At 55.9% G+C, this 26,574-nt stretch overlaps 10 protein-coding genes across 10 annotated transcripts; 5 read left to right on the forward strand and 5 right to left on the reverse strand.

Moving 5' to 3' along the window:
• Positions 1-765: 765 nt before the first annotated feature.
• On the reverse strand, positions 766-3,629 carry K452DRAFT_276121 (uncharacterized protein). Its single transcript, XM_033539264.1, has 3 exons — positions 3,460-3,629; positions 2,949-3,402; positions 766-2,864 (listed from the first exon to the last, which is right to left on the reverse strand). Exons 1-3 carry the CDS (start codon positions 3,505-3,507, stop codon positions 1,021-1,023), a joined length of 2,346 nt encoding a protein of 781 aa, XP_033394817.1. The 5' UTR covers positions 3,508-3,629; the 3' UTR covers positions 766-1,020.
• Positions 3,630-4,520: 891 nt separating this feature from the next.
• K452DRAFT_311047 (uncharacterized protein) lies at positions 4,521-5,793 on the forward strand (the record flags this gene model as incomplete). The annotated part of the gene is made up of 4 exons (XM_033543383.1): positions 4,521-4,561; positions 4,618-4,811; positions 4,868-5,270; positions 5,319-5,793. 4 exons carry the CDS (start codon positions 4,521-4,523, stop codon positions 5,791-5,793), a joined length of 1,113 nt encoding a protein of 370 aa, XP_033394818.1.
• A 3,578-nt stretch (positions 5,794-9,371) lies between these two features.
• On the forward strand, positions 9,372-10,936 carry K452DRAFT_255218 (uncharacterized protein). Its single transcript, XM_033538348.1, has 3 exons — positions 9,372-9,610; positions 9,661-10,517; positions 10,582-10,936. The coding sequence occupies exons 1-3, from the start codon at positions 9,386-9,388 to the stop codon at positions 10,739-10,741; spliced, it is 1,242 nt and encodes a 413-aa protein (XP_033394819.1). The 5' UTR covers positions 9,372-9,385; the 3' UTR covers positions 10,742-10,936.
• Positions 10,937-14,877: 3,941 nt separating this feature from the next.
• On the forward strand, positions 14,878-15,541 carry K452DRAFT_360827 (uncharacterized protein; the record flags this gene model as incomplete). Its single annotated transcript, XM_033546375.1, has 1 exon — positions 14,878-15,541. The coding sequence occupies exon 1, from the start codon at positions 14,999-15,001 to the stop codon at positions 15,539-15,541; it is 543 nt and encodes a 180-aa protein (XP_033394820.1). The 5' UTR covers positions 14,878-14,998.
• A 424-nt stretch (positions 15,542-15,965) lies between these two features.
• K452DRAFT_290204 (uncharacterized protein) lies at positions 15,966-16,629 on the reverse strand. The gene is made up of 3 exons (XM_033540959.1): positions 16,534-16,629; positions 16,225-16,454; positions 15,966-16,138 (listed from the first exon to the last, which is right to left on the reverse strand). Exons 1-3 carry the CDS (start codon positions 16,581-16,583, stop codon positions 16,086-16,088), a joined length of 333 nt encoding a protein of 110 aa, XP_033394821.1. The 5' UTR covers positions 16,584-16,629; the 3' UTR covers positions 15,966-16,085.
• Positions 16,630-16,842: 213 nt separating this feature from the next.
• K452DRAFT_311051 (uncharacterized protein) lies at positions 16,843-17,423 on the forward strand (the record flags this gene model as incomplete). Its single annotated transcript, XM_033543384.1, has 2 exons — positions 16,843-17,027; positions 17,090-17,423. The coding sequence occupies 2 exons, from the start codon at positions 16,843-16,845 to the stop codon at positions 17,421-17,423; spliced, it is 519 nt and encodes a 172-aa protein (XP_033394822.1).
• A 744-nt stretch (positions 17,424-18,167) lies between these two features.
• Positions 18,168-18,671, reverse strand: K452DRAFT_300671 (uncharacterized protein; the record flags this gene model as incomplete). The annotated part of the gene is made up of 2 exons (XM_033542357.1): positions 18,168-18,271; positions 18,458-18,671. The coding sequence occupies 2 exons, from the start codon at positions 18,669-18,671 to the stop codon at positions 18,168-18,170; spliced, it is 318 nt and encodes a 105-aa protein (XP_033394823.1).
• Positions 18,672-20,032: 1,361 nt separating this feature from the next.
• Positions 20,033-22,029, reverse strand: K452DRAFT_233060 (uncharacterized protein; the record flags this gene model as incomplete). The annotated part of the gene is made up of 4 exons (XM_033537278.1): positions 20,033-21,204; positions 21,293-21,617; positions 21,695-21,831; positions 21,978-22,029. The coding sequence occupies 4 exons, from the start codon at positions 22,027-22,029 to the stop codon at positions 20,033-20,035; spliced, it is 1,686 nt and encodes a 561-aa protein (XP_033394824.1).
• Positions 22,030-22,785: 756 nt separating this feature from the next.
• K452DRAFT_233183 (uncharacterized protein) lies at positions 22,786-24,201 on the reverse strand (the record flags this gene model as incomplete). The annotated part of the gene is made up of 2 exons (XM_033537286.1): positions 22,786-23,394; positions 23,467-24,201. 2 exons carry the CDS (start codon positions 24,199-24,201, stop codon positions 22,786-22,788), a joined length of 1,344 nt encoding a protein of 447 aa, XP_033394825.1.
• A 620-nt stretch (positions 24,202-24,821) lies between these two features.
• On the forward strand, positions 24,822-26,540 carry K452DRAFT_197201 (uncharacterized protein; the record flags this gene model as incomplete). The annotated part of the gene is made up of 2 exons (XM_033535973.1): positions 24,822-26,071; positions 26,168-26,540. Coding segments are annotated over 2 exons (1,623 nt in total), but the record flags the coding sequence as incomplete, so codon positions are not given.
• Between the last annotated feature and the right edge of the window lie 34 nt (positions 26,541-26,574).

Here is a 26,574-nt window from a genome sequence, read left to right on the forward strand (position 1 = left end):
ACATTTACTTAGTTGTCCACTTACTCATCTGCTCACTCACTTATCTGCTCACTTATACCTACACATGCTCACTCACTCACGCAAGTTCGCACACTCACACATTCGCACGCTCACACTACCGCCTCGCGCACCGCACACGGCACACGAGCTGACCGGGCCCGCAGAACAGGAACGAGGCCCGCCAGGCCGCCGGCGTCGGCGCCGTGCTGCTGCTTATCTACAGCTGCGGCGCTGTGCCGTGCCGTGCCGTGCCGTGGCATGCAGCAGCGGCGTGGCGTGGCATGGCGTGGTCATAGTCGTGAGCTGGAAGTAGATAGGTAGATTAGGCACGGCACCAGTCGTGTGTACGTACAGTGTGTATTTATGGTACTTGCTACATGCTACATACGTAAGTGCGGCGCGGCGTGTTGGTGCTGGTTGCGGGAGCTGAGGCTGGGGCTGCGGCTGGGTCTGGGGGACAGAGGCTGGGTCTAAGTTGGCTTGTGGGAGATTAATTGCTGGTGAGGCAGTTGGGGTGATGTTTGCGCGTAGAGCGTAGAGCGCGGTGAGGCGATGTACTTACTATGTCCTGTGTCGATAGGGGAATTAGATAGCGATGCCGCCGGCTAGTTTTGGATGGTGTTTCTGCAACCTAGCACGCTAAGGTGCAGGTGTTGTTCGCAGGACTTAGCTTGGAGATATGTCATCTCAGGATAAGGGTTGGAGTTTTCTGAATTCATGGGTTATCTAGTTTGTATGCGGAAACAAGTCTTAGCAAAAGGCAGCATCCAAGGTAACGGGAATGGTATTGTCAAACTAGCTTCCTCTACTCGCTAGCACTATTCGCATAGAGCCCTTCTACAACAATGCCGCTCAGAACCCGAGTGTCCACGAATGCTCGATCAGCCGAAGACTCATGCCGCTGTGCAGTGAGAGTTTTCCGTAATTTCATCCAGTAATAGGCCGTTGTCGGTCCTCGCGTTTAAAGGTAGGTTTCGTAAACACCAAACCCCTTCAAAAATCGAACCTAAATCTCCTCCATTATTTCTCCGATCCTTTCAGTTCGTCTCGCATCTCTTGGATCACGCTCTTGATCCTTTCTTCCTTGCCTACTTGTCCTGCTCTTTCCAGGGCCTTGTCGAAATCGAGAACCTCCTTGGCTACGTCTCTGAAGTCCTCACCCAATGCCAACAGAGTGCCTGCACCGACTAAAGCCCTATACAGCGCCTCAGGCTCGTTGACCGTGTTTACGATCTTTGTTAAGTCGGACAGGAGTGTCAATGCCCGGTCCGCGTTTTCGGTTGGAGCAGGAAGAGAGACGGCGAAATTGATGTAAAGCGTCGTAATGGCTACAATGAGATTGCGGTTGGAAAGATGAGAGCTGATGAAGGGTTGGATGAGGGGATGCAGCTGATCAAAGGTGCCATCCATCACAAGACGGCCCTCTTCATGTTTGAAGAGATTGACGAACACACGGACGCCCATGAGGACGTTGTTGGGTGGAGAATCAGGGGCGAAAACACCGGCATTGGCCAGCATGCCTACAATGGTGTCATCTCCAGACGAGGTGTGGATGACAGTCGTTCCCGATGCAGCGGCCAGGAGACGGAGAAGGTCAAGACCGGGCAGGCGCTTGTCCGATGGCCATGTGGTAGCAATCTTAATGATCAGGTCGATGCCGGCATTCGAGGCCGACTTGCCCTTAGCCTGCTCAAGCTGTCTGCAAGTGGCGGAGAGAACCTCGAGATCTGAAGGGTTGAGGGAGAGATCCTTGGCTCCTTGATCAAGCAGCTGTTGGTTCAGCTCCCTAACCTTTCTTTCCATAACCTTTAGGTTACCGGTTTCAATGGTAAGGTACTGCGTCTGAGGTAGGACCTTGGGTCTCGATTGCGCAGGCATGCTCTGTGGCGCGGCGGATCCCACCTCACCAGGCCTATACCTCGCCTCCGTTCCCCAAGGATCTGTTCCTGGGGCTTGCGTCTGAGACCCTGAAGTCTGACCAATAGTCGCGCCCTGCGTGTTGCTGACAATGAAATTGGTAACCTGATCCAGATACGAGATTGGGAGTTCGTTGTCCTCGATGAATTTACGGGCCGTCTCATACGGATTCGAAGACAAGTTGTAGGGCAGTTTGAGAGGCGGTTTCCCGTCCTCAATATCGACATCAAAGACGTAATCGTAGTCCTTCCCGTTGTACGTTATCTTCCTCCCGCTGCTGCCAACGGCATCGACAACAGTACCGACGTTGACCCATTGCGAAGCAGCTGAGGACCATTGATACGCCGCAACATTGCCGTTAAGTTCTCTGATCATCTGCACCTGCCCTTCCTTGGTGCCAGACTTTTGCTGAATAAACTCAGGTCCTGGCAGGTTTTCTTTGTTGATATTTCCGAGTTGTTGTTGCGGAATTGATGAGCCCTTAACGGATTCTTCAAACTCCTTCATCATGCCGGCATCAGTCTGGCGCTCTGGTGACCTGCTGAAGACACGAGCAACGCGATCACTGGCGCCTGTGACAATATCCCCATTCTCGCGGCACACTGCTACCGACCACACGGAGATTGCGGGATGAGTGATCGTCTGCACACATTGATCGCCCTTCCATATCCGTACTGTCCTGTCTTCCGAAGAGCTCACCAGCTCTCCGCTAGGAAGCGTGGCAAGAGAATAGATGAAATTTTCGTGGCCATGAAGCTGCCCCACTTCCTGGCCCTCAATCGTCCACAATCGTATGATCGCGTCGTTGCCAGCGGATGCGAATTGTGCTCCCGAAGGGTGGCTTGTGGGAAGCTTGCATAAAGCTCGAACAACGTCGGAACCACCGGTGATTGTCCTAAGGAGCTTCCCTGCAGGATTGAAGATTCGGATCTGCTTATCGGCGCAACCTGATGTAAGAGGCGGTCGTTAGTCACAATGCGGTGTTACAAGTATCGTATCGGGCCACCGGCGCCCCTTGTGTGTCGCCATACCTGTGATAATTGTTTCCCTGTCATAGGCAAGAACCGCCCAGACGCTGCCTTGGTGTCCGCGTAAGACTACGGAGGATTCCCAGTTGCCGACTTGCCATATTCTAGCTTCTTGGTCCCAGCCACCACTGACAATGGTGCGGCCATCTTCACCGACATCGAGCACACAAACGTTGCCTTGGTGTCCCAGCAGTAGCGCCTCTGCGTTGTCCTGTGGTGCTTTGCCGGGTTGCCGAACTTCGATGATGGTGTCCTTGCCGCCTGATACAATGAGGCCATCGGGGTACTGCGAGGAGGGAGGGACGTAGGCGAGTGAGTTGATGAAAGCAGTGCCGTGGGAAGCTAGGGTAGCGTCGAAGCTGGGGGGGCTGGTGGAGAGGAGCTTCCACACGCGGACGGTAGCATCGCGCGATGCCGAGAGAACGGTCCTTGGGTCCGGGAAGACGACGCTGCGGACCTGGAGGGTGGCGTCAGCTCAAGGATGCGGGCGTCTGGGCGCGGAGAGGAAGCTCACATCGTCTTCGTGGCCCTGCAGCGAAGCAGACAGTTTGAAGTCGCCCATAGAGACGGCGGGCCAATTAGGTGGGGCTGGCTTGGGAGGGGATGGAGCGGACAAGGCCGAGAAAGGAGGCTGCCGCAGGGCAGAAGCAACAAGCGATGTCTCAGAGGAAGGGGAGTGGTAGGAGGTACGGTTGCAGGTCGGAAGCGTTTAGTTGCTGGAGACTGACGTACCGCGTTTGGCCCGTTCACGTGTCGCGGCTAACCCCGCGATCGATCTTTTTTTCTGCCTCAGGTTGCAACTTTGCCACGATCCCCGCACGTGCAGCGTCCGCCATCCGCAGTGCTTGGTGCCGCTCTCCTTGCTTCCCGCGCGCCGTGGCCAGACCCGCTCCGTCACGCTTCCGTCTCGCCAGGCCCCGTCTCAGCCCTTTGCGCCCTTCTTCAGGTCGATTCGCCACAGCCTTGCGGCACCTGACAGCTGTCCCCATGGGGGGCACACGCGCGCCCACCGCCACGGCCCAGCCCTCGTACAGCACTTGCCTATGTACGCCATGTCGTCTGACCCAGCATCTCGTGTGTTGGGCTCATGTTACCAGCGTTTGGCATCCTAGGGGTTGGTGATGGGGCTGAATCCGCGCCTACAAAAACCTCCCTCCCATGGCCATGGCACTTTCCGGGATATCCCTCTCAGCTGCTGGGCCCTTTTTGAAAAGCCTATATCTCTGTGTCACTCCAATCTCCTGCGCCGCCAAGGCTGCCACCGCCCAAACTTCGAGTCTTCTGCACTCCTTTTGCCCCAAGCCACCACTGGTCTAGAGTACGCAGGTCGAGGCGGCGCGCACATAGCCTCGAACTACTGCGTCCCTGTCGATCCGTCGGACCCAGTTGTGGTTTTTGTGCCGTGTACGCAGTGACGCATCAGGGTCCCGGATTATTGATTTATATCTCAAGCGTCGGCCGAGAAATAATTCAGCATTGCCTCCCCCTAATCCCTTTTTTATAAGGCCAGCTACCTTCCAACAAATCTTCCATTTCGTCCCTCATTCCAACACTACCTACCTACCCACTGCCAACATGGATGCCCCCAATGTTGAACTCCTGGCCGCATTCGCATCGTATGTACAGGAATATCCTTGAGAATATAATTCCCCCCCCCCTGACTATCAAGCAGACTCTATACAACCGGCAAATACTCTGATCTCACAATCAAATCAAATAGCAGAACATTTGCAGTCCATAAAGTAGTCATCTGTTCGAGATCCGAGTTCTTTGACGGCGCATGTAGCCATCCTTTCCGAGAAGCGGCAACAGGCATCATCGATCTCTCAGAAGACGACGACGAAACTGTTGAGCACATGATTCATTGTGAGTATAGTACAGTAAGCTGGAACTGACACAAGATGGAACTGACCTTTGAACAGATTTTTACTATTTGGATTACCTTTCAAAGCCCAAAAGTCGCCGCACATCTCGACCTTCGTCTCCAGTCGTAACAAGAAGCCATTCGAGGCGGGTGGCGCAGCGTCCCATGAAGTTCAACTTAGCCCTGGTCGAGGATCCTCTGCTAGCGCAAGCTCAAACCGCGACAACTACCGAAACCCTGGCTCAATCACCGATGACGCCACCTACCTCAGCGTACGATCGGTCTCTGGATTACTTCAAGACCGTTGAATCGGAATTCCCACCGCGCGATCACTTTAGAGGTGACGTTGGTGATGATGACGACAGCTCATCTTCTAGTGAGAGTGAACACGAGGAAAGCGATTGCGACGCTACCCAACCGCTCCTTGTAATTCATGCCAAGGTGTACGCAATCGCAGAAAAGTAAGCCGACTCCATCATCATGATAACATTTTCTTTTTCTACGTCAAGTTCCAAAGCTTTTCGAATAATTTTCTTTTCGCATGCACTGTTTACCCTTGTTTACTCCAATTATGCAATACACTACTCTTACCCTGCCATTCACATTGCACCACAAGAACCCTGCGCGTTGCCCCCGCAATCAGAATGCTTCCTCTACTTCTACTGCATCGCACTACTGCAAGACGAGGCGTCTAACATGTCATTTGCATACAGATACGGCATCACCGGATTGAAAGCGCTAGCTAAGAGAAAATATGCCACCCAATTGGAAGAACACTGGAGCAGCCCGGAATTTGCGGATTCGATTCAGGAAGTTTACGAGGCCACTGTAGACAGCGACAGAGGCTTGCGCGACCTTGTCATTCACGCCTTCCGCGAGCATCCGCAGCTAGCTCGCAGTAAGGATGTCGAATTCATCGTCAGAGACACGCCTGGTATTGCTTGGGAGTTGTTTAGGCTCGGCTGGGGCATGCCTGTTTATTGAGCGTTCGCATGGAGGTTTTGTGGCATATCAAAGTGGCGTTTAACACCCACGAAGATGGTTGTTCCGCGCCTCTCCGGATTGGACTGCAGCATGCAAAAGAAGAAGAGCAAGAAACATGCTGCTCACACAGCGTTTCCAAAATCGGGACCAATGGGCACGCGGGCATGCATGCAAGGCGTTTTGCTGTTTTCCTCATGTACGAAGTACACCAGCGCAAATGATACCAACCTGTCTACGTTCTCCTCACTTACTCCGCCCTCACACCCATGATCCTGAGTGGCAAGCCAGCGGCGCCACGCGAGACGCGCAGCTCGCCAATCGTTAAGCTTCCCCACGGATCCACGATTGAACGTCACACGCCACGTTACGCGACAGCAGACATGCATGTTCCACCTCGAGCGTTTTGTCGCCGAACGCCTTATGGCTAAAAGCCCCCACCAACCGGGGCGCCCTCTGCGCGTCACGCGTCGCGTCCGGCTTGACGCTTCGCTGGTTGCCGTACGGCGGCAGCCGCCGAGGAGGGCTTGCGCGACTGGCGTAACGGGCTGGCACGCGTGGCCTGCTGCGCGTTCTTGTCTGTTGCTTGCCTTGTTTTGCAACGAACTCACTCGTTGGGCGTTCCTGCCAAGTGGGGAAAGGCTTGTCGGTGGAGATGCATGTCTGCTGCAGTGGGTTGGCGGTCCTGCGATCCCCATGCAGAGCCTCGACTGCCCCGTGCTCAGCTGTCGAGCAATTTCCATCCTCGACTTGCACTTTGCACGGTCTTGGATGGGCTACGGATTGGGAAAACACTTGCGCGGCGTGCGTATGTGCTGTTTGACGCGCAGGGCAAAACACACGGCTGCCGTACACTGGGAGACGCATGGCTGGAAGACTTTGGCTGCTGTGGAGCAGAGGCTGGCATTTTGTCAGCCCATACTGATCTGAAGTTATTGCTCGGGGATGCTTTGTGGGAAGGGAGATAATGGGGCTCTGTCAGAATGAGCATGATGGATTGTCGATCAGCAAGAGGTATGTACGCATGTGTTTCAGGATAGCGGACGTACTTCCGCCCTTTTGATTGCTTTTTACTTTCCTTTTCTTTTGTGGACGCAAGACGCCAGTACCGTCACCGCTAGAAACTGCCGTACCAGTAGACTTTTTTTGATCACCTGTCACATCTCATATATTCATTCAAAAAGTTAGTCCCCTTAGGATTTTTGGTGTTCAGAAATGAGGCTAACTATTGCTCTTACAGCATGCCCCCGCAGCCGCTGTTAAAGTTTGTTTTCCTCCAGAGTTATATTACTTCTGTGTCACAGGAGCCCTGTAATGGGAAATTGAAAGCGTCTTCGGAAGCAGAAGGCCAATCAGAGAGCGTTCCAGGTGTTGCCAACCCCTGTAACGGTTATCTGCATATCTTTACGCTAATCATCAGATTTGTGCGTGTGGGATATAGAACCAGTTAACATTGCCCCGTCTTACGCAGATCTTTGTTGCTTCCACTACACGTATTGCAGATTCGCAGCGCTTGCGAGTGGATGAGCGGCCTGGAAGTATGTTTTTTCCCCTGCGTTGCGCGCATACGTGCAGCTTAGCCATGCAACCCGCCAACTTGTACAAAACATACATACTTGCCGCATACGTCGTACGCCCGCAGGCCACGAAAACGCTCGCCGCGGATGCGGCTCAGATTCCCCAGCGCAGCGCGAGTACATTAGCACATGCAAACAGGCGCGCCATTTGCTGCAGCGGGCTCACAAACACGCCCCAGGCGACGAGAAGCAGCAGCAGCACCCGCGCACCCGGTCCACTCTGGGCTCAACCAGCGCCTCGCCTTCCCCGCAACACAAGGAATGGCACGGCCCGCAACGCGACGCGACGGCAGCGTGCGCCAGACCGCTCCCTGTGTGCGTGACTGCTTGCGTCCTGGATCAGGAAAAAGTGTCATTGGCAACTTGCAGCATGTCTGCGCCAAAGAGGGCTGCCAAGCCTCCGTGATGTATTTACATGCGCGTTGCGGGGAGGCTCGGCCGAGGCTGGCAAGGGCCGGCCGAGGTGGAGTGAGTGTCGTCGCTGTTACGCGTTTGGGACGAGATGCAGTGTTCAGAAAATTGGGATCCGTCTGCTTTTTTGTTGGGATCATATGATGGAAATGGAATTTGGTAGAGGCAAGGCAAGCTGCTTGAAGTGATGTTGCCGTCGTGCACGAGCGTTGGGTGATGTTGATGTAGTTCCGGGTAGCACCACGGTGTTTTCCGTTGTGGTGCCCCAGGGTCCTCAAGTGGGAACCCTTGCTTGCGAGCGTACCTGATTTGATGGGAGATTTCGGGCTGCCTTGCAGATTACGTGCTTCACTAGGCTCGGAGAATCCCACAACTGCTCAGTATAGTGTCAGTAACGCAAGATTAACTTTCCGAGCGGATAAGAAGCTTGAAATTCGACCGGATTTTGCCATCAGCCCTTTATTTACGTAAAGGCATATCTAGCTCTTTGCAAACATCCCTGTATTTGCATAATAGGTGCGTAATGTAGATTGAAGACGTTCATTTGACAAGACCAGCTGTTGGTAGGCTAAAGACGAGGATAGGCAACAGACAATATTATCCATGGTAACTTATAAGTGCTATCCTCAAATCCATACTTTCCTTATTAGTGTTTCCGTTATAGCTAGGCTCCAAGCTCCTGGTTATAGGGAGGTTCAGTCAAGACTGATTATAGCGTTTAAGCTGGTTAACAGCCTCTGGGCGCTAAAAGGTATTCTTAAGTATATCCGGCTAGGTCTATGTGACCATTTGCGCACCTTGACTGTTAAAGAGAGAATAAGGTTATAAATAGTTAAACCTATAAGGAGATCGGGCTGCAAAGGGAATGTATATAGTCCATTAAAGATATATTACGCATGTCTATAGTGTCGTTAATATGGTTGCCGCAGTCCTGACCAGAATTTATTACAAGACTAGCTTATATGTACCTAATCGCCTCCGACATACTCAAAATCTAATAGCATTCTATATTCATTTCATTAAGTCTACAGGTGAAGAGGAAGCTTAGTATAATTAATAAAGGGTTAGTGCCTGCAAAATATTTATATGTTAGATAAGTATCTTGTTAAGCAGGAACGTGTGGAACAGAGATGTATCCTATAGTTATGGCGTGAAAAGACGGCACAGAAGGACTACCTACCTGCAAATATGCAGAGTATAAATTTATCTCTTGTAGGTGATTGTGTCATCTTGGACAGTCAACGGCGCTTTATCGGGCTAGCGTGTGCCTTCGCAAGGATTGCCAAATTGGGTATACACGCACGGATACATGAATGAACAATCTAAACCGCAAAAGTAAATAGAAACATTTTTATGGGGAAGTTAATCGCAAAGTCTCCTCAAATTAGAGTTCGTAGCGAAAGAAACGGAGATAGCAATGTTTCTAGGTAGTACATCCGTCATTGGCGCGGTTGTAGCACCAACTCTTCTCCAATCACGTATGCAGCTCTAGGGGGCAAAAACTTGCTTGAAAACGGGGAGTGCCATATATTAGATGCCAAATTCCCACACTCTTGGACAGATTCCTCATAATAACTCTGATTCTTCAATTACCTGAGCATTGCATCATGTCTTCCAAAACATTGACTGAACTAGCAGAGTCCCTGCTGGCCAAAGCAAAGGAACTCGAATCGCACGAGTCAACCGGAAGATTCCCAGCAAACGGAAGACATGCTTTGACAAACCTCACTGCAGAGGGGGCGGAATGTCGCTTTGATCTTCTCGACAACCTTCAAGAGTTGCAACGAACTGTTCTCGGCCCCCATGAATATTTTGTCGAGCTCGCATTTTCTGTAAGTATCTTTCAAAAGATGGAAGTTATACTGTAGCTGAATGTCAATAGAGCAACACACTGCTAGGTCTGCAATCCCTCTACCGTTATAATCTTCCAGTTCTTGTGCCCGAAGAAGGCACAATTTCCTTCACGGAACTCGCAAAAGCCGCCGGTCAAGACGAAAACATCATTCGGCGCCTTTTGCGCTTCGTAATGCTCCACGGCGTCTTCAGTGAGCCGATAGAGGGCTACGTTAAGCACACCGAGATGTCACTGTTCCTCCACAAAACCCCTGACGTTCTGGGCATGCTAGGCTTCTTCGACAGCCAAGCAATCCCGGCACTGCGGACGTTGGATGCACTCGAGAAATGGTCTGGCTCCCATGAGCCCACTCACTCGGGCTATAACTTGGCGTATCAAACCTCTGAGTCAAAATTCGTGCACATGGCGAAAAATCCAGAGATCGTCAAGGCTGCCAGTGGTACTTTTCGCTCAACACGCCGCGCCCAAGGCCCGGGCTTCGAGACTCGGAGCTCACTCCTATCCGAGATCGACCAGCCCAACAGTGTGTTTGTAGACATCGGGGGAAACAGGGGCTACATTAGCCGATCGCTAGCGGAGCTGACGACGCACCTCCGGTTCATTGTACAGGATCTACCTGGTACCTTGAAAGATGCAGAGAAAGATATACCTGAGACACTTCGTGGCCGCATCGAGTTCATGGCGCACAGCTTCTTCGAATTGCAGCCTGTCAAAAACGCCGATGTTTATTTCTTCCGTCTAATCATGCACGACTGGCCAGACAAATCATGCGTCCAGATCTTGCGCAATTTGGTCCCGGCATTGAAGAATGGCGCGAGAGTCGTTTTTGTGGAGCATATATTGCCGGAGCGTGGAAGCAATTCGTGTAGGCAAAAGATAACGAGGTAAGAAGATACGCTTTGTCCTCGTTACTCATATATGCAAGCTAACACTATATGTTTACCGAAGGAACACGGACCTGGTCATGCTGGCGAATTTCAACTCCCGTGAGCGCACAGAGAAAGAATGGCAGGCTTTATTTGCGGAAGCGGATACAAGATTTGGAAATTTCAAAACAGAGTCCTGGCCTGGGACATTCTCCCTCATCCAGGTTACATGGGAAGGTTGAACCGATGATGTTTATCATTGGTCAGAATGTAGTCAGGAAACTGATTATCACTGTACCGTCTTGTCTTCTTGTAAGGGTGCAGTTTTCAATATTCAAATAACTTCTCCCCTCTACACATAAATTGCAAGCAGCCACAGCGATGCGAGGCCTTTGTCACAGGAAACCTATTTGTAATATATTAAGACAATATATAGCCTCATCGTGTATCCTGACTCCCTGTTGGCAGTTACTATATAGTAAGAATCAGTAAGTCTTTCCAGCAACCTATGACCAGGCCCGGTATACTACGCGACGACATTGATACCATGGCTGCACATCATTAACAAAGAGTGTCAAGACCATACTAATATAGAAGTAGCTTTAACAAAATAGCAAAATAGCTTGGTTTATTGCATCCCGACATTATATACTACTTTTCTTCAGTGGATGACTTTACCGCATCTATTTTGTAACAATGCCGTCCAGACGCCCACTTTAAGGTTTCACTTCGTACCCACCAAAAGGCATTCGACACTAGACTCTTCGCAAACTGCTGCCGAATTCACTCGGCTGTCTAAAATCTCTTTCCCGCTTAGCTTCGCTTTACCAGTTTAGTAACATGTGACGTTGGGCCACTCCCTTCCGAAGCAGACCATACACATTTATCTGTCCGATCTTTTCTGAACGCAGAAACAAGCATCACATGGCTACGTTCATTTAACGAACTACCACAATCTCTCTTTGTATGGGCTATTTATTTGGTAATATTGATATAGCCCATGGGATCATGTATCAAGACACTGGTTAAATATAAATCTTTACGACTCTGTTAAACACTGAGACTCTTATCCTTCTTAAGTGAAGGCTATCGTCTTCTTTCTAGGATGTTCTTTATCATCAACTTGGAAGTTCGTAACCTAGCAGCCACTGGTAAAAGGATGTAGCATTAAATCCGGTCGATAGTCAAACGTTGCCTCACGAACGTGAGTAATGCCACTTTCTCCCCCTTTTAATTTCCGTACTCTTTGGACAATCGTCCCTGCGCCAGATATGCTGAGTGTCCTGCGTGCCGTCCTTTCGAGAGCTGTGCCACTTTTGTTGCTTGCGAATGTGCCATAGCTGGTGCTCCTATTGTGCTATACAAATCCTAAAGCTCCTAGACCTGTTGAGGCCAGAACACTTACAGGATTCCACTCCATGATACACAGTGCCAGGACGATATTGACCTGGCCGATGGGCACTAACATCCAGCGACAGGCCGCTATCCCGTCCCGCGAAACGCAACTCCTTCCTTAATCATGCTTGCGCAGTCACTCACCCTGTAGCAACAATACCGTACCCCGCTCAAATAAGCCTGAAGTTCTGGATCACTGCGGCAGACACTATCAACGGTTTGTGGCAGATAACTCTCTTAGTAACGCACCTCTCAGAAACGGCCTATAGGCACTTCGGGACCTACGAATGACGGGTTTAATAGAACTTTAAGTTCGCTGAGTTCTTATGGCGGAATAAAAGCCAGTGCTTTGATGCCATCGTTCCCGGTCGAGCCAGAAAATGAAACAGTAGTAGGGAAATAGCAGCCGGAAACATGGGTAAAACATGGGGAGATTAAACAGCCTACTACCGATAGTAACATGGAATGGGTGTTGTATTAGATTTCAGAAACCGTACTTGTTATTACTGTTTTCACGTGATGGAGTTCACCGCCAGTTACAAGGAGTGATAGTGAACTACACTTTTGCTGGTAAACTTCATATGATGAGGCATCAACTCAGGTCGTATTTTTATAGACCGTCGTTACAAATGGATGCATCTAGCTGAACCCTTTGGTCAACTTCTCATCATAGAAAACTTTTGACTGGTGTTGCGGGTTCCCAATCGAAGACAGGGCCTGGATGTTCCATTCTCTTCAGCAATATATTTATAATAACTGTGGATATATACTGTCGAGCCGCTTGCCGGGAGGAAGGTTGCTTTCATTGCAGTTAGGGGCGGTGGCCTTAGATCATCACTATTGGTCAACACCAGGCGGCTTCGGAGTACGACGTGCATGTAGCCTGCTTACTCACTTTCCACTTGCCCGTCTTGCTCTTGGCGTATCCCTTGCATTCGTTTCCAATCCGTAAGAGATTCGGTCCTCTGATCGTAAGGAGAGGCGAGAGCTGCTATATTTGGGTGTAGATGATGGGAGGTATTGTACGACACTCTCATTCCGAAAGCGCCTGGTCAGCGTTGGTTTCTTAATTGGGCTGAAGTCTAGCTTAGCAAAAAGTCCCTTTCCAGTTTCTGCCCAGAACACTTCCGACGGTGATGCAATGAAAGGAATTCTGAACACAAATAACAGTGCCCACATGAAGTGGATACTATATACCGTCTCTAGACTTATAGGCTATTCGTTATACACCCTTCCGATCGTTATAAAGAGCATTTAACAAAACCTATATCGCGAAATATTCAATTAAAAAGGGAAAAGCCAGATATGAGAGAACAGAAGTACTCGAAACTCCAATTCATCCCATATTCGTACGTAACACAACACAACGTAACACACCTAAGCATTGTGTGTGCAAAGCCCAAACGCGGTATCGTTTTTAGACTCGAAATGTTACTCACAATCTTGTCTCGGGTCCATACGTTCTATAGTCTGTCAGCAGTGGTAGTGCTGACGTTCTACTGGCGAAGAGAAGACACGATTATAGTGTATTCATGATAATGGCAGTATTGGTAACACGTAGATGGAAGACTCCAGGACATCATGCTTGACGGCATTAGGTTTATCTCTCCATAAGACACTGGGTGGCAAAAAGATAAACAATGCAAGGTGTCGCTTCTCCCAAAATCGCTATGGTCTGTTTGTCTAGAGGCTTCAGAAGAAGAGTTTTTAAGGGAGTAATGAAAAGAATTTGGAAAATTGGCTTCCAGTTTGTGTAGGTAGGGAGATATTAGCATGCACCGTCGTTGCGGTGTATCGAAGATGGGTGGAAAGAACATCAACTAGCTAGAAGGCAACCCTGTGAAACGCAAAATAATGACGTAGGTCATGTTTGGCAGATATTTATTAAAAGGGTACCACTGAAGATAACTTATTGGCAATTGTTCTTCCATCACCAACTCACCTCAAAATCTGGTGAATCCCTGGCCGGAACACACACAAACTGACACTGCGGTTCCGGAAATCATCACATACAACCTCACCAATACGCCCAAAGCTTGCATACAGCAATTGAGCACCGGAGACGGATCTTAAGTCCGAAGAACAGTACCTACATAGGTATCCGAAGCACAGCCATTCTCCAGCACAGCCATGTATCAACACCCGCCACACCGGAGAAGCAGTGGCGCCGCCGTCAGAGCATCAACGCCGGGGCGCCACAGGCCAATCGGGGCGCGGAGCGCGGAGAGGTGGAGCAGCAAAAAACGCGCTACGGGGAGTAGGGCCAAGGCCTAGGCAGAGTAGCGTCGGAGGCAGCAGTGGCACGACCGCCGTTAAGCAACCGCGATCTCGGCGGCAGCAGGAGCAGGAGACGGACTCCAGCGCCGACGACGGGAGCGAGCGAGCCTCGTCCCATGGTCACTAGGCAGCAGGGTACGTACTAGTACTGTAGCCGACGTTGGACAACAACGACGACGAGAACGGCGACGAGGACGGAGACGGCGGCGCGCAGCAGCTGACGGCATTGACGGCATGCGGCAGGGCTGGGCAGAGTGAGGCAGTGAGACGAGCTCGAGAGAGCAGCTACCTAGTTGCGTGTGCGGTGCGGAGGCGGAGCGGCTCGCCTGGCAAGCAAGGCAAGCCAAAATAAGCTTTTGGCACGAGTGTCGGAGTGACAAAGACGCGGCCGCGGAGGCGGGCTCCAGCGCCGCCGTTGTTGAGCACACCCTGCGACCATCCACGGACCGCACGCGCCACGTGGGGATGGATGGACCCAAGCATCCAGAAGAGACCGCGACCATGGCGCCAGTCTAGTCTGTCTCGCAGGCTCGGAATTGCGTGTTTGGCGCCGTCTCAGGGGCGCCTTATATATATATATAAACATACAAACATATAAGTAACGATTCGAGGAGACGGAACCTGCTTTGCTGAGTGCTGTTGTTTGCCCTTTCTCCTCCTATATCCGAACTTACTCCAACCATCTGGACCCCGCCGCCGTCGCCGCTGTTGCCGCTCATTCCGGCTCCCCGAAACTGTGTGCGGATATCGAAAGACGGCCATCCTCGTCATAGCCAGGAGACGCGCGAGCGGTCATGGACCGCGTTGCCTGACGACAATCCCTTATAATGTCTGGTCCAGACGCCTGCGTCCGAGACACGCAGAACAGCCCTCCTGCTAGCCGACAGTCCTCCCCCGAGATACTTGCCATAAACGCGCCTTCAGCCGTGAGGCAAACGCGCGAGAAATTACAGGGCCCGGGCACGCCACGCCAGGAGACACCCCCTATGGGAGAGGTGCCTGCGCACGACGAACTCTCCGCCTCCTCCTCCGCCTTGAGCCAGATGTGGTGCCGTCGGCTGAAGTGTCTCTTGAATCGAGCCAAGGAGGAGCTGAACCAGGAGTCAAACAGGCAACTGAGAGAAGGAGAGACAGAAGAAGACAGGTTCAAGGTCGTGGTGGAGACGCTGCACAACATCGAGAAGATCTCGGGCTTGTTTGTTACCCAGCTGGGCATTGCAGACCCTCTCGATGAAAGCCGGCAGCTGGCTGGCGAGTCTGCATCTAATGCTACGGAAAAGCCGGAGGAGGATCGCCCTGGTTTGCCCTTTGAGAGATTTATGGCCAGGAATCCGACCAACGACACGAGCCCTGAAGACGGGCATCTCTAACACCACGGGGAGCTGGTGGAAAAGGAGGTGAGCGGGTGCAAACGAAGCATCGTCATAAAACACATGACGGGTTTGACGAAGGCCGAAGCAGAAAGGAATCATAAGATTTGTTTGCCTGTCTCTGAGTCGAGGCTAAGGAAACGAGTATCGAGTCTGCTATTTCAGGGCAACTCACCGAGCCGTCGAAAAGCTATGACCTCTCGAGCGTAATGGGCAATGAATTGGAGGCGTTGTTCGGCAGATGGGGAAATCGCTCAGGTTGGCACTTGAGGCCGTGGCGCGCGCGATACACAAAAGGAGTTGAGGGGTGAAAAGGACGTACAACTTGCTTTCGAATAGTATACCCTACACTGTAATGATATTTCAGTCCCGCGGTTCTGAACTGGTTTCGATATGGATCTCTTTTTTATATCTTTTTAATATTGCGGTGATTTCGGGTATTCGATCACTTCCGCATTATCCCATGACTGCGCCAACCAATGCAACCGTAAGACTCCGTATATACAGCGAATATGATACAGGGCAACCACCCAGACACACTCTCTTAGAAACCCGGGGGGTTGACACGTTGCGACACCCTCGTCCACTTGGGAACCTCTGCAAAGCTCGACGTTAGCAATCGATTCGCCCACGGCCACGAATACCCCGCCGGCCAAAAACCGCGCGGAGAAGGCGAAACCTACTGTGAATGCCCTTCCTGTACTTCTTCTCGTACCGGTCGTACACGGTGTACTTGTCGCGAGGCACCATCTCAGACTCGGTGGGCATCTCAGCCTTCCAGTGGTCGAGCTTGTGGGTCGTTACGCCCTCCTTCGCGAGGGCCTTGTCCAGGGTAGCAACGACGTTGTCGATGCGCTGGAGGCGGGAGCGCTGGCGCAGCTTCTGGTGGCGAGACAAGCGCCATGGGATTTTCCTAGCGGAGCGTCAGACGCGGCCCCGACGAAGACGACGGACGGGCAAGCGAAGCGGCGCGCGCAACGGCAGCAGCTCACCAGAGAAGACCGCCAGAGAGCGGGTTTGTGGGACGGAACGCGCCAAACATGGTCGGAGGGCTTGCGGGTGCGGGGGCGTGGTGCAATGGGGCCGGCCGCGATGATGTCTGGCTGCTGTGCAAGCGCTGCTGGGTGTTTCTGAAACCCGCGCTCACCGCCTTGGGCAGATCTCCCGGCGTGGTTGACGCCCTGCCGCCGCGGAGCTCCATTCATTCCACTACCCGTCTGTCTGTCGGTCTTGTCGCATACGGTCTTGTCGCATACATACCGTAGCGCGCGTCTTGGTCCCTACCCCCCACTGGCTTCGATATGTCGTACTACTTTGCGATTGTGGGCACGCGGGACAACCCCCTCTTCGAGCATGAGTTCGGCACCTCCAAGGCCGGCGGTGACGGCATGGCGCGGTTCAGGGACGACGCCCGGCATATGAACCAGTTCATTGTGCACAGCAGCCTGGACATAGTGGAGGAGGTGCAGTGGGGGACGGGCCAGATGTACGGCGTAGCAGTCATAATCCGTGTTCATAATGCTTTGAGGCTAACGTTCCCCCGCCCAGGTACCTCAAGCACATTGACCGCTTCCACAACAATTTCATCTCCTGCTTCCTCACCGCCGGCAACATCAAGTTCCTCCTCCTGACGTCCCCCCACCCGGATCACTCGCGCATGTCCACCGCGTCCATGTCCTCGCTCCGCAACTCGGCCTATCCCTCGGCTAGCACGTATAACCCCAACGCGCCGGCGGCCGAGGAGGCCATCAAGAACTTCTTCATGGACGTGTACGATAGCTGGCTCAAGACCATCATGAACCCGTTCTACAGCCTGAACCAGCCCGTCAAGAGCCCCGTCTTCAGGGCCAGGGTGGCCGCAGCGGCGAAGAAGTACTTGTGAGAGGCGACGGAGACTGCATGGCTTGATGGGAGCCAGATATGGGTTAGTTATGAGAGGGGTTCGAGGATGTGCTGTAAGCAAATACCATCTTGCGGAAGCACGGAACTTGCATGGCCATGCCGGCAGCGAGCACAGCTGTGACGGAGCAATGAGCTGTCGCACCAAACAGCTATTATATCCAAATTATAGCAGCGAGCAGCTGCTGTACCCAGCAATCAGGAAGCCGTGGGGTGTTCTTTATGCACGCTCGGCAAGACTGGACATGAACCACATACCCAACAGGAGCAAGACGTACAGTATACGGAGACGAGAGTAGCAGCAGCAGCAGCAACAGCACGACGAAGCATGCGTAATAGAGGCAAGCAATGCGGAAATGACCACACAAATCCACCCAGTTCATTCAATGGGAATTCCACTGAATACACCCATCAAAGGCATGACCTCTCGCCAATGTGATGTGAGTTTCATCAATGCAACAGCTTCCTCACAGCGCGTCACATCAGACAGCTCCTCGCGACATATAAAGCCAATACATCAACCAACACACGATTCTTCATTTCGATTTTCTCCTCTTCAGCCGGGAGCTCATCCGCCGGTCCCGCCCCGGAGTCTGTCTGTAGATACACGCAAAAGCCGACCCCTTACGCCAGAAATATATTGACACCCGTCCATCCATCCATCCACCCATCAGCATTCGTCCCGAAAGAAGCGTCGGCCCAATGCCCACGACTACCAAGCAGCCGTCTAGTCGTGGCCGCGCTGGCGGTGCAGACGCAGCGTCTTGTCCTGGAGGGCAGGCCTGATGAACGAGTAGACGCCGAAGACGAGCCCGCAGCTAATAACCACGACTACAAGCAGAATCAGAATCAGCATCAGCATCCGCATCCGCATCGGCGTCCGCAGCAGCAAACCCAGCACTCAAATCCCCAAAAAAACAAACCCCCAGCAACAACCACCAAGAAAGAAGATAGGTAAAGCAGAACAGGGTAAGAAGCAAGGTGAAGCAGGTCAAAACAAAGCAAATCCAAGCTTACCCAACGGGTAAATCTCCACCGGAATGGCCTTGAGCCCGCTGCGCAGGCGCTGCGAAACAGTGTGCCCGCTCTGCTCCTCCTTGGGCAGCGGGCGCATCGTCCGCGGCGAAGCGTGGAGAGCGCGAGCGCGCGCGCCGGCGACGAGGCGAGAGGTGCTTGGCGCGGCGGCGGGGCGCGCGCGCATGACGGAGCTGACGGCGCGCGAGGAGAACATGGTGGTTGGCTGCTTGGTGGAGCTGGAGCTGGAGCTGGAGCTGTAGCTGTGGCTGGGGGTGTTGTTGGAGCGGGTGGGTGTGCGTGGATGTGGATGTTGATGGAGAGCAAGTGGGAAGGACGTATGAGGTTGGGTGTAAGGTAGTTACGTGTGTGTGGAGTGAGTGAGTGAGTAGGTAAGAGAGGGAGGGATTGAAGCGAGGAGCAGGTGCGTGGGTGCGCGGATGGCCGGACCTGTTGCCGTGTGTGGGGGTAAGGGCGCGGCGATGGACACTGGAAGAGGGAATCCGATGCGGCGCAACAGCAGCGATGACGAGCAGACTGGCTGGCTGGGAGAGGACCAAGGGAGCTTGCTTGCTTGCTTGATTGATTGATTACCTAGTTAGTTACTGGTTACGGGGAGCTTGCTGCTTGCCAGCTTGCCATCTTGCTTGCTGCTGACGTCTTGGCTCGTGAGCGAGACTGAGGAGCTGGCCCGGAGTGCAGAGTGCGGAGAAAGACACCCACCCCCCAACCAGCCAACCAGCCAACCACCAAACGCGCATTATCCCAGCCAAGCACGCACAAGCAAGGGCAACAGCACCCGGCCCCCTCTTTCCTCTCCCCTCCTCCCTCTCATCTCACAAACCCCAAACACCAACCCCCAAAACCGCCAACCCAACAACAACAGCGCAGGCACGCAAAGATCACCTACCTAGCGAGGGTCGGTGAAGGAATGGGTGATGCGACAATCACACCACCCGCGGAGCCGCAGTTGCCCGTTTGGGGCGCCGGTTGCGTGATTGGCTGGCTGGCCCGTTTTGGGGGCGCGGGTGGGTGCGCGCGGGTAGGGCCAAGGGGCCAAGTGCAGGGGCGTGCGTGCGGACTGCGGGTGCGGGGGTTGGCGTGGGTGGGCTGGGCTGCACGTGAGGGGTTGGTTGATGTAATCCGTACACACAGTAAATTACGCATTGTATGGTTGGTTGGTATTGGTGTAGTTGTGTCGTGCGTGGGAGTGTGTGATGGAGATGGGAGGGGGAAGGGAATGCGTCTGGGGGTTGGGGGAGTTGGGCTGGTGGGTTTGTTGTTGTTGTTTCGTTGCTGTTGGAGCGTTTTTGGGCTGCGGATGGTGCCGGTCGGTGCGGGGAGAAACGTGCGCCAGGGCAAGACGGCATCGATTCCTGACCACGAGCACCGGCTCCATGGCGCCTCGAATAGAACGCGGAGAAGAAGGAGAAGGAGAAGGAGAAGAAGAAGAAGAAGGAGAAGGAGAAGAAGAAGAAGAACGAAGCCGCCGCGTGCAGGCAACTCGAATCGCGACTAACTCTCTGCGGCCTACCACGTAGTTACTCTTACATACACCCAGCCCAGCCCCACGCACCCTCACGCATCGCTCATAAACGCCTGCAAAAACGCGCTCCTCGCAATCCAGCTCCTCAGCTTCTTACCAAACACCCACAACGGCAGCGTCAGCGCACAAACGGCCAAAAACAGGGCCCCCAAGACCACGAAGACGCGCAGCGCGCCCTCGCGCGCTAACCACGCATTGATGAAAAACGTCACGCCAGCGGTAAGGAAGTTGCGGGCGTTGATAGCGACAAACGCCTCTTCCGCCAGCCTAGGATGCGAGTCCACGACGTAGCCGAACACGCACACGCCCGCGAACCCCAGCGCCATGTTCGCCAGGCCGTACGCGATGACGGGGCCGGTCCAGTGCGTCTCGAAGTGCACCGCGGCGCCGAAGCCGAAGAAGCCCGCCGCACCCAGCGGGACGACGAGGGTCATGAGGGCGAGGCGGAACTCGGGCTCGTAGATGCCGTGGTTGCGGCGCGCGAGGAACAGGCAGAGCCGGTCGTTGAGCGGGCCGGCGACGATTTCCGCGGCGATAGTGAGGATGAAGGGGGATAGACCTGTGAGGCCCGCTTGCGAGACGCTGAAGTTGTACGGTGGTGCGGTGAAGAGCACCCCGTTCACCACCGAGAAGACGACGATCCAGGTTAGCGTCGTGCCGTAGATGAGGAAGGCCCACAGGATGGACGGGTAGAAGACGATCATGACGAAGGGCCGCGCCATGATTTTCCAGAGCGGCGCCGACGAGTAGCGCTGTCCGGTGAAGGGACGCAGCGTGCGCCAGTAGGGCGTCTTTGGCTCCGGGGGGAGGGGGAGGGCGGTGGGCGGCTTTTCGTCGTGCTCGATACGCTCGACATGCTCAGCAGTGCGGCGTTTCTCGGTGGCGGCGGCGGCTTCTTCATCACTTCCGCCTGCACTGCTGGCGGTCGACGGGTTCCGCGCCAGCGTCGGCGGCGGCGCCCGGACATACGACGTCTCAGGGACGAAGAAGAAGATGGCGATCAGCGAGGCGCCGAACATGATGGCGCAGACGCCAAAGGTCCAGTGGTAGCCCAGGTCTTCGATCAGGTAGCCGCTGATGAAGGAGGCGCCTGTGATGCCGCAGAGCAGGAACAGCGTCCACACGGCGATACGGGTTGCGCGCTGGTGCACGAAATAGATGTCGGCGATGGTGGACTGCACCAGCACCTCGTAGGGCGCCATACCTAGCCACGCATCAGCAAGGCCAGCACACACACACCACACCACACCTACGGCTGGGCACGGCTCTCAAGCGGGCGGGCGCTCACTCACCAACACCGCCAAGGATCCTACTCCCAAGAAACGAGCCATAGCTATCTGCCAGCGCGCCCCACACATTCACAGCAAAGAGCAAGCAGATAGCGACGAGGTAGACAGGCCGCTTGCCATACATCTTGGCGAGCGGATTAGTGAGGAAGACGCACGCGCCCAGCGTCAGCACCATCCACGCCGTGCTGTGCGACAGCGTGTCGACAGAGATGCCCATATCGGCGGCGATGGGCACGAAGCCGGGGCCGAGCATCGGGCCGTAGGCCCCTGCCACCGCGGCCGAGAAGCCCACGATGAGGAGGACGAGGTCTTTTTTCCAGAGGGGCCACTGCGTGCGTGCGTTGGGTTAGCGGTGGTGTTGTGCGGAGAGGGAGGAGAAGGGGCAGGTCATGTGGCCGTACATACGTTCAAGGGGTCGTTGGCCGAGTCCGACGGCTGCGGCACGAGCAGCACGTGCGCGTACTTCCCGGTGCCGTGCTTGAGGCGCGAGGTCGGGACGTCGTGGAGTTCGGGGGGCAGGTCCGCTTGGTCGGACATGCATGCTGGCAGCGGAGGCGATCAGTGCGTGGTCGACGAGGTTGACAACAACAACATCGAGAAAACAGAAGAAGAAAGGAAGAAAAAGAAGAGGAAGAGGAGGACGCGGCCATCTTTGCTTCCACGCCCCCGCCCAAACCGACGTACATACCCGTGCCCGGCACCACCTCCAGCCGCTTGCAGTCCAGAATCCCAAACGGCATCTTCACGCCGTGGTGCGTAGTCTGTACAGACGTCGAAGGCGTAGATGTCGAAGACGTCAAAGAAGCAGAGGAAGAAGCAAAAGAAGCAGAGGCAAGAAGGCGGCGTCTATATCTATATCGACCAGAAGACAACCACCCAATCCAGACAGACAGACAGACAAACAACACGCACGACCGACACGCAGCAGCTATATCTATATCTATATCTACCTCCCCTCTGCCTCGTCCCCATGTCCCCATGTCACACCCACCCACACGCACACGCACACACGTCGGCAGTTGCGCGCCCAGCGCAGCCGTCCCAGCGGCATAACGCACGCACGCACGCACGCACGCACGCAAGCTCGGCTCGCTCGCTCGGCGCCCGCAGTGGGGAATGCGGGGTGCGGGGTGCGGGGCGTGGCCGGGGTGTGTGTGATCGGCGCGCTGGGGCGGCGTCACTGTACGTCGGGGCTGTACTCTACGTCGGGGCCGTGGCCGTTTTCCCGGCTGTACAGAGTACACCTCGTGTGCGTGTGTGTGGGCGTGGCGACTGCGGCTGGGAAGCGTGTGCGGGCTTGGTGGCGAGGTGGGGGGTTACTAGGTAGGTGGGTGGGATGGGGGGATGCAACAGCCGATATGTGCAGTTGCTAAGGTAGGTATTGAGTTTTCCTGCTTACGGACACAGGGAGAGTATCGCGAGCAGCTGCGTGCTATACCTAGCTGCCTGCCATGACAGCGGCCCCTGAAAACAGCATACAGTACCTACCTAACGCACTAAAGGACCGACCTCTTCACCTCCACCTCATCCTCGCGCCTTAACTGCTCAACCGTCTCCCCATAAACAGCATACGCATGGGCCTCGGCATCATGGCCCAGCAGCCACTCCTCGCGAGGCAGCTTGACAGCATCCGGATCCCGCCTCACTTGCTCCACATCCGCCTTGTGCCACCGATCGCGCGTGGACTCGCCCGTCTTCTGCGCCCTGCGCACGCGCTCGTACCGGATGCGCTCGTAGGCGCGCAGCGCCTCTGGGACCCCGTTTCTAGCCCTAGTCCCCTCCGCTGCACCGGTCCCTGCGGTCCCTGCGGTCCCGGCAAGCTCAAGACACACGGCCAGCGTGGCGCCGTCTTCCATCGCCTGGCTCGCGCCCTGGATCGACGTGGGCAGGAACGGGTGCGCCGCGTCGCCGAGCAGCGCGATGCGGCGGCCGGGCGAGACCCACGTTGGAAGCGGGTCGCGGTAGACGAGCTTCCAGTCGACGAGGCGGGCGGGCGGCGTTAGCCGCACGATGGCCCGCACCACCGGGTCCCAGTTTGCGAGCACGGCGAGGGCTTCGTCGATGCTGCCGGGCGCGGACCAGCTTTCTTTGACGTCGGTGGTGTCCTGGGGAGTGTTAGGTGTTGGGTGTTGGGTGTTGGTTGGGTGCAGTGGTGAGGGAGGGAGGGAGGGACGTACCTTGTGCGTGCACACCCAGCTAAAGTCCTTCCCGCCCTTGAGCGACGCGGCGATAAAATGCACGTCGGGCCCGATCCAGGCCTCATGCCTATCGCCATCGACGACCAAATGCCTCGTCAGGGGCTCCTTCGCCAGCTCCTCGGCCGAGAACCACGCGCGCCAAATCGCGTAGCCGGACGACTTGGGGCGGTCCTCGTAGCCCAGCACGGCGGTCCGCGCCGTCGAGCGCACGCCATCAGCCGCGAGCACGACATCAGCGGTGACTTTCTCTCCGCTGCCAGCAAGGACGACGCCCGCGCCGTCCGCGCTCTCGAAATAGCGTTCGACGCGGCAGCCGAGCCGGACGTCGACGCCCACACGCCGCGCGTGCCGCCACAGCACCTCGTGGATCTCGGCGCGGTGCCCGTTGAACTTCTCGCCGTCGCCCTTTGCAAACGCCGCGTCGCTGTCGGCCCACTCCTGGTGCACAAGCAGCTCGCCGTCGGCGCTGCGCACCGCCATGCCGCTGCTGCGGTGGCAGAGCGGCGCGAGTTCGCGGGCGACGCGCCCGCCGTCCCAGCGCTGGATTATGCGGCCGGCGTTGTGGCCCAGGCTGATGATGTCGCCGAGGGGCTTGAGTGCGGGTGCCGCTTCGAGGAGAATGACGCGCTGCGCGTGCCGCGTGCATTCGATTGCGGCGGTGAGGCCGGCGAAGCCGGCGCCTATTATTAGGACGGTGATGGGGGGTTGGGGCATTGTAAGGTGGGTTTGTGAGCTGTGGGATGGTGTGGTTTGGTTTGGTTTGCGGTGTTGCTCCTGCTGCTGTTGTCGTCCCTTTTGATGCCCGCACTGCCGAAGCAAAAGTGCCGGCATAACGTGGCTGCGGGCAAGCACCACCGGCAGATGGGCTTATTCGCGAGATGCTGAGAGGGGAGGGGGCGTCGGCAGTTGAGAGACGTCGGCACTTTGCAAGCAGCTGTGACGCGTCCTAGACCCTGCGATTTTGGCCCCGATACGGGCCTGGGTGCGCGGTCCCGCTTCAGTGTAGGCAGGCACCTCGGCAAGCCCGTTTGGAGTTCATCGGTCTGGGGTTTGGTGGAGGTGGAGACGCTGCCCCGCACGGAGGGTAGATGCGCGGGTGGGGTATGCATGTCCGCTGCGGGCTGGGGTTGTGCTATCGGCCATGCGGTGCGCGAGCAGCTTCCCCGAAGGTAGGTGGTTGGCAAGCTAGGTAGGTCTCTCTCTCTCTCTCTTTCTCTCAGTCTTTCTTGCTCTTCTCTTCCTTTTCTGTTTTCATTTCCTTTCTTCCCTCCCTCCCTCCCACCACCACCAGCATGGCCTTAACCACGCTTCTCCCTTCCATCACGCCCTTCACCCTCTCCCTCATCATCCTAACCCCCCTCCTGCTCCTCCTCCTCCACGACCTCAAAACATGGTACCTTCTCCCCCGGGGCCCCACGCCCCTCCCCTTCATCGGGAACAAGCACCAGCTGTCGCCCACGCGCCCCTGGGCCCAACTCGCCGCCTGGGCGCGCCGCTACGGCCCCATCTACACAATCTGGACAGGCCGGCACCCGACGCTGGTGATCAACGACCCGGTCCTCGCGTCCGACCTGCTCGAGCGGCGCAGCGCGACATTCTCCTCCCGCCCCCGCATGGTCGCCATGGGCGAGCTGCTCTGGGCCAACGCGAGCATTCTCGTCCAGCCATACGGGCCCGCCTGGGCCCTGCGCAGAAAGCTGCTGCACCGCGCGCTCGCGCCCCCGGCGCTCGAGTCCTACAAGCCCGTGCAAGAGGCCGAGGCGGCGCGCCTGTGTCGCGCGCTGCTAGACGTCGAGTCCCCACGTGGTTTTGAGCGCCCGCTCGAGCGCTTCACGGCGAGCGTCGTGTTCGCGGCTGCGTATGGTCGGCGCATCGACAGCTTGGAGGCCAAGGTCCTGCGCGACCGCTTCGCGTTCATGCGCTATGCGAGCGGGCTGAACGTGCCGGGCAAGTACGCGGTGGAGGCGTTTCCCTGGCTGAAATACGTGCCGGCCTTTCTCGCGCCCTGGAAAGCCGACATTCAGGCTCACGGCGCCGCCGAAGCAGCCGCCAACCTCGCGCTGCTGGGCGCCGTGGAGGCGGATCTGCGCGCGTATGGCGCCGACGCCGTCGCGCCCTGCCTCGCGAAACAACTCCTGCTCGCCCATGCCGAGAGCCCGATACCGCTCTCCCGCCGCGACATCGCCTTCCTGCCCGCCTCGCTCTTCGGCGCCGGCTCCGACACGACCGCTAGCACGCTGTGCAGCGCGCTCCTCGCGCTAGTTACCCACCCAGCCGCCCAACGCACCTTACACACCGAACTAGCAGCCACGGTCCCCCTCTCCGACACCAGCGGCCGCCTCCCGCGCTTCGCAGACCTGCCCCGTCTCCCGTACCTCCGCGCAGCAGTGCACGAGACGCTGCGCTGGCGGCCCGTGGCCGCGCTGGGCGGGACGCCGCATGCAGCCTCTGCCGGGGAGTGGGTTGGGGCGTGGTATGTGCCGCGGGGGACGACGGTACTGGTGAATTCGTGGGGCGTCAATTTGAACGAGGCGTACTATCCGGACGCGCATGTTTTCCGGCCGGAGCGGTTCCTGGCCGAGACGTTGGAGGCGATGGCGACGAGGGCGGCGGGCCAGATGGACGGCCGAGAGGGCGGAGAGGGCGGAGCGGGCGGAGCGGACGGAGTGGATGCAAAGAGCAAAGCAAGAGAAGGCGAGGAGAAGCTCGGCCGCCCCCACCCCACAACCCTGCGCAGCGGCGGCGCCTCCGCAGGCCACGGCCACTCGTCCTTCGGCTGGGGCCGGCGCGTCTGCCCCGGTGCAGGCTTGGCGCTGAACTCGCTGGCGATTGCGCTGGCGTGCTTGGTGTGGGGGTTTGAGGTCTTGCCTGCTGAGGGGCGCGAGGGGCGCGTAGCGTTAGAGGGCGAAGGCCCCGAGAAGGGCTATGATATCTTTGACTATACGGAGGGGTTTAACATCCGGCCCCGCGAGCTCGAGTGTCGACTCAGGGTTAGGAGTGTGAGGCATAGGGAGGTGATTGAGCGGGAGATGGGGCGCGCGATGGAGGTGTTGGGGGGGTTGGGCGCGTTTGAGTAGGTTACTGTAG

Source organism: Aplosporella prunicola (genome assembly GCF_010093885.1).
Source record: "Aplosporella prunicola CBS 121167 unplaced genomic scaffold K452scaffold_21, whole genome shotgun sequence".
In the NCBI taxonomy this organism is placed as follows: domain Eukaryota; kingdom Fungi; phylum Ascomycota; class Dothideomycetes; order Botryosphaeriales; family Aplosporellaceae; genus Aplosporella; species Aplosporella prunicola.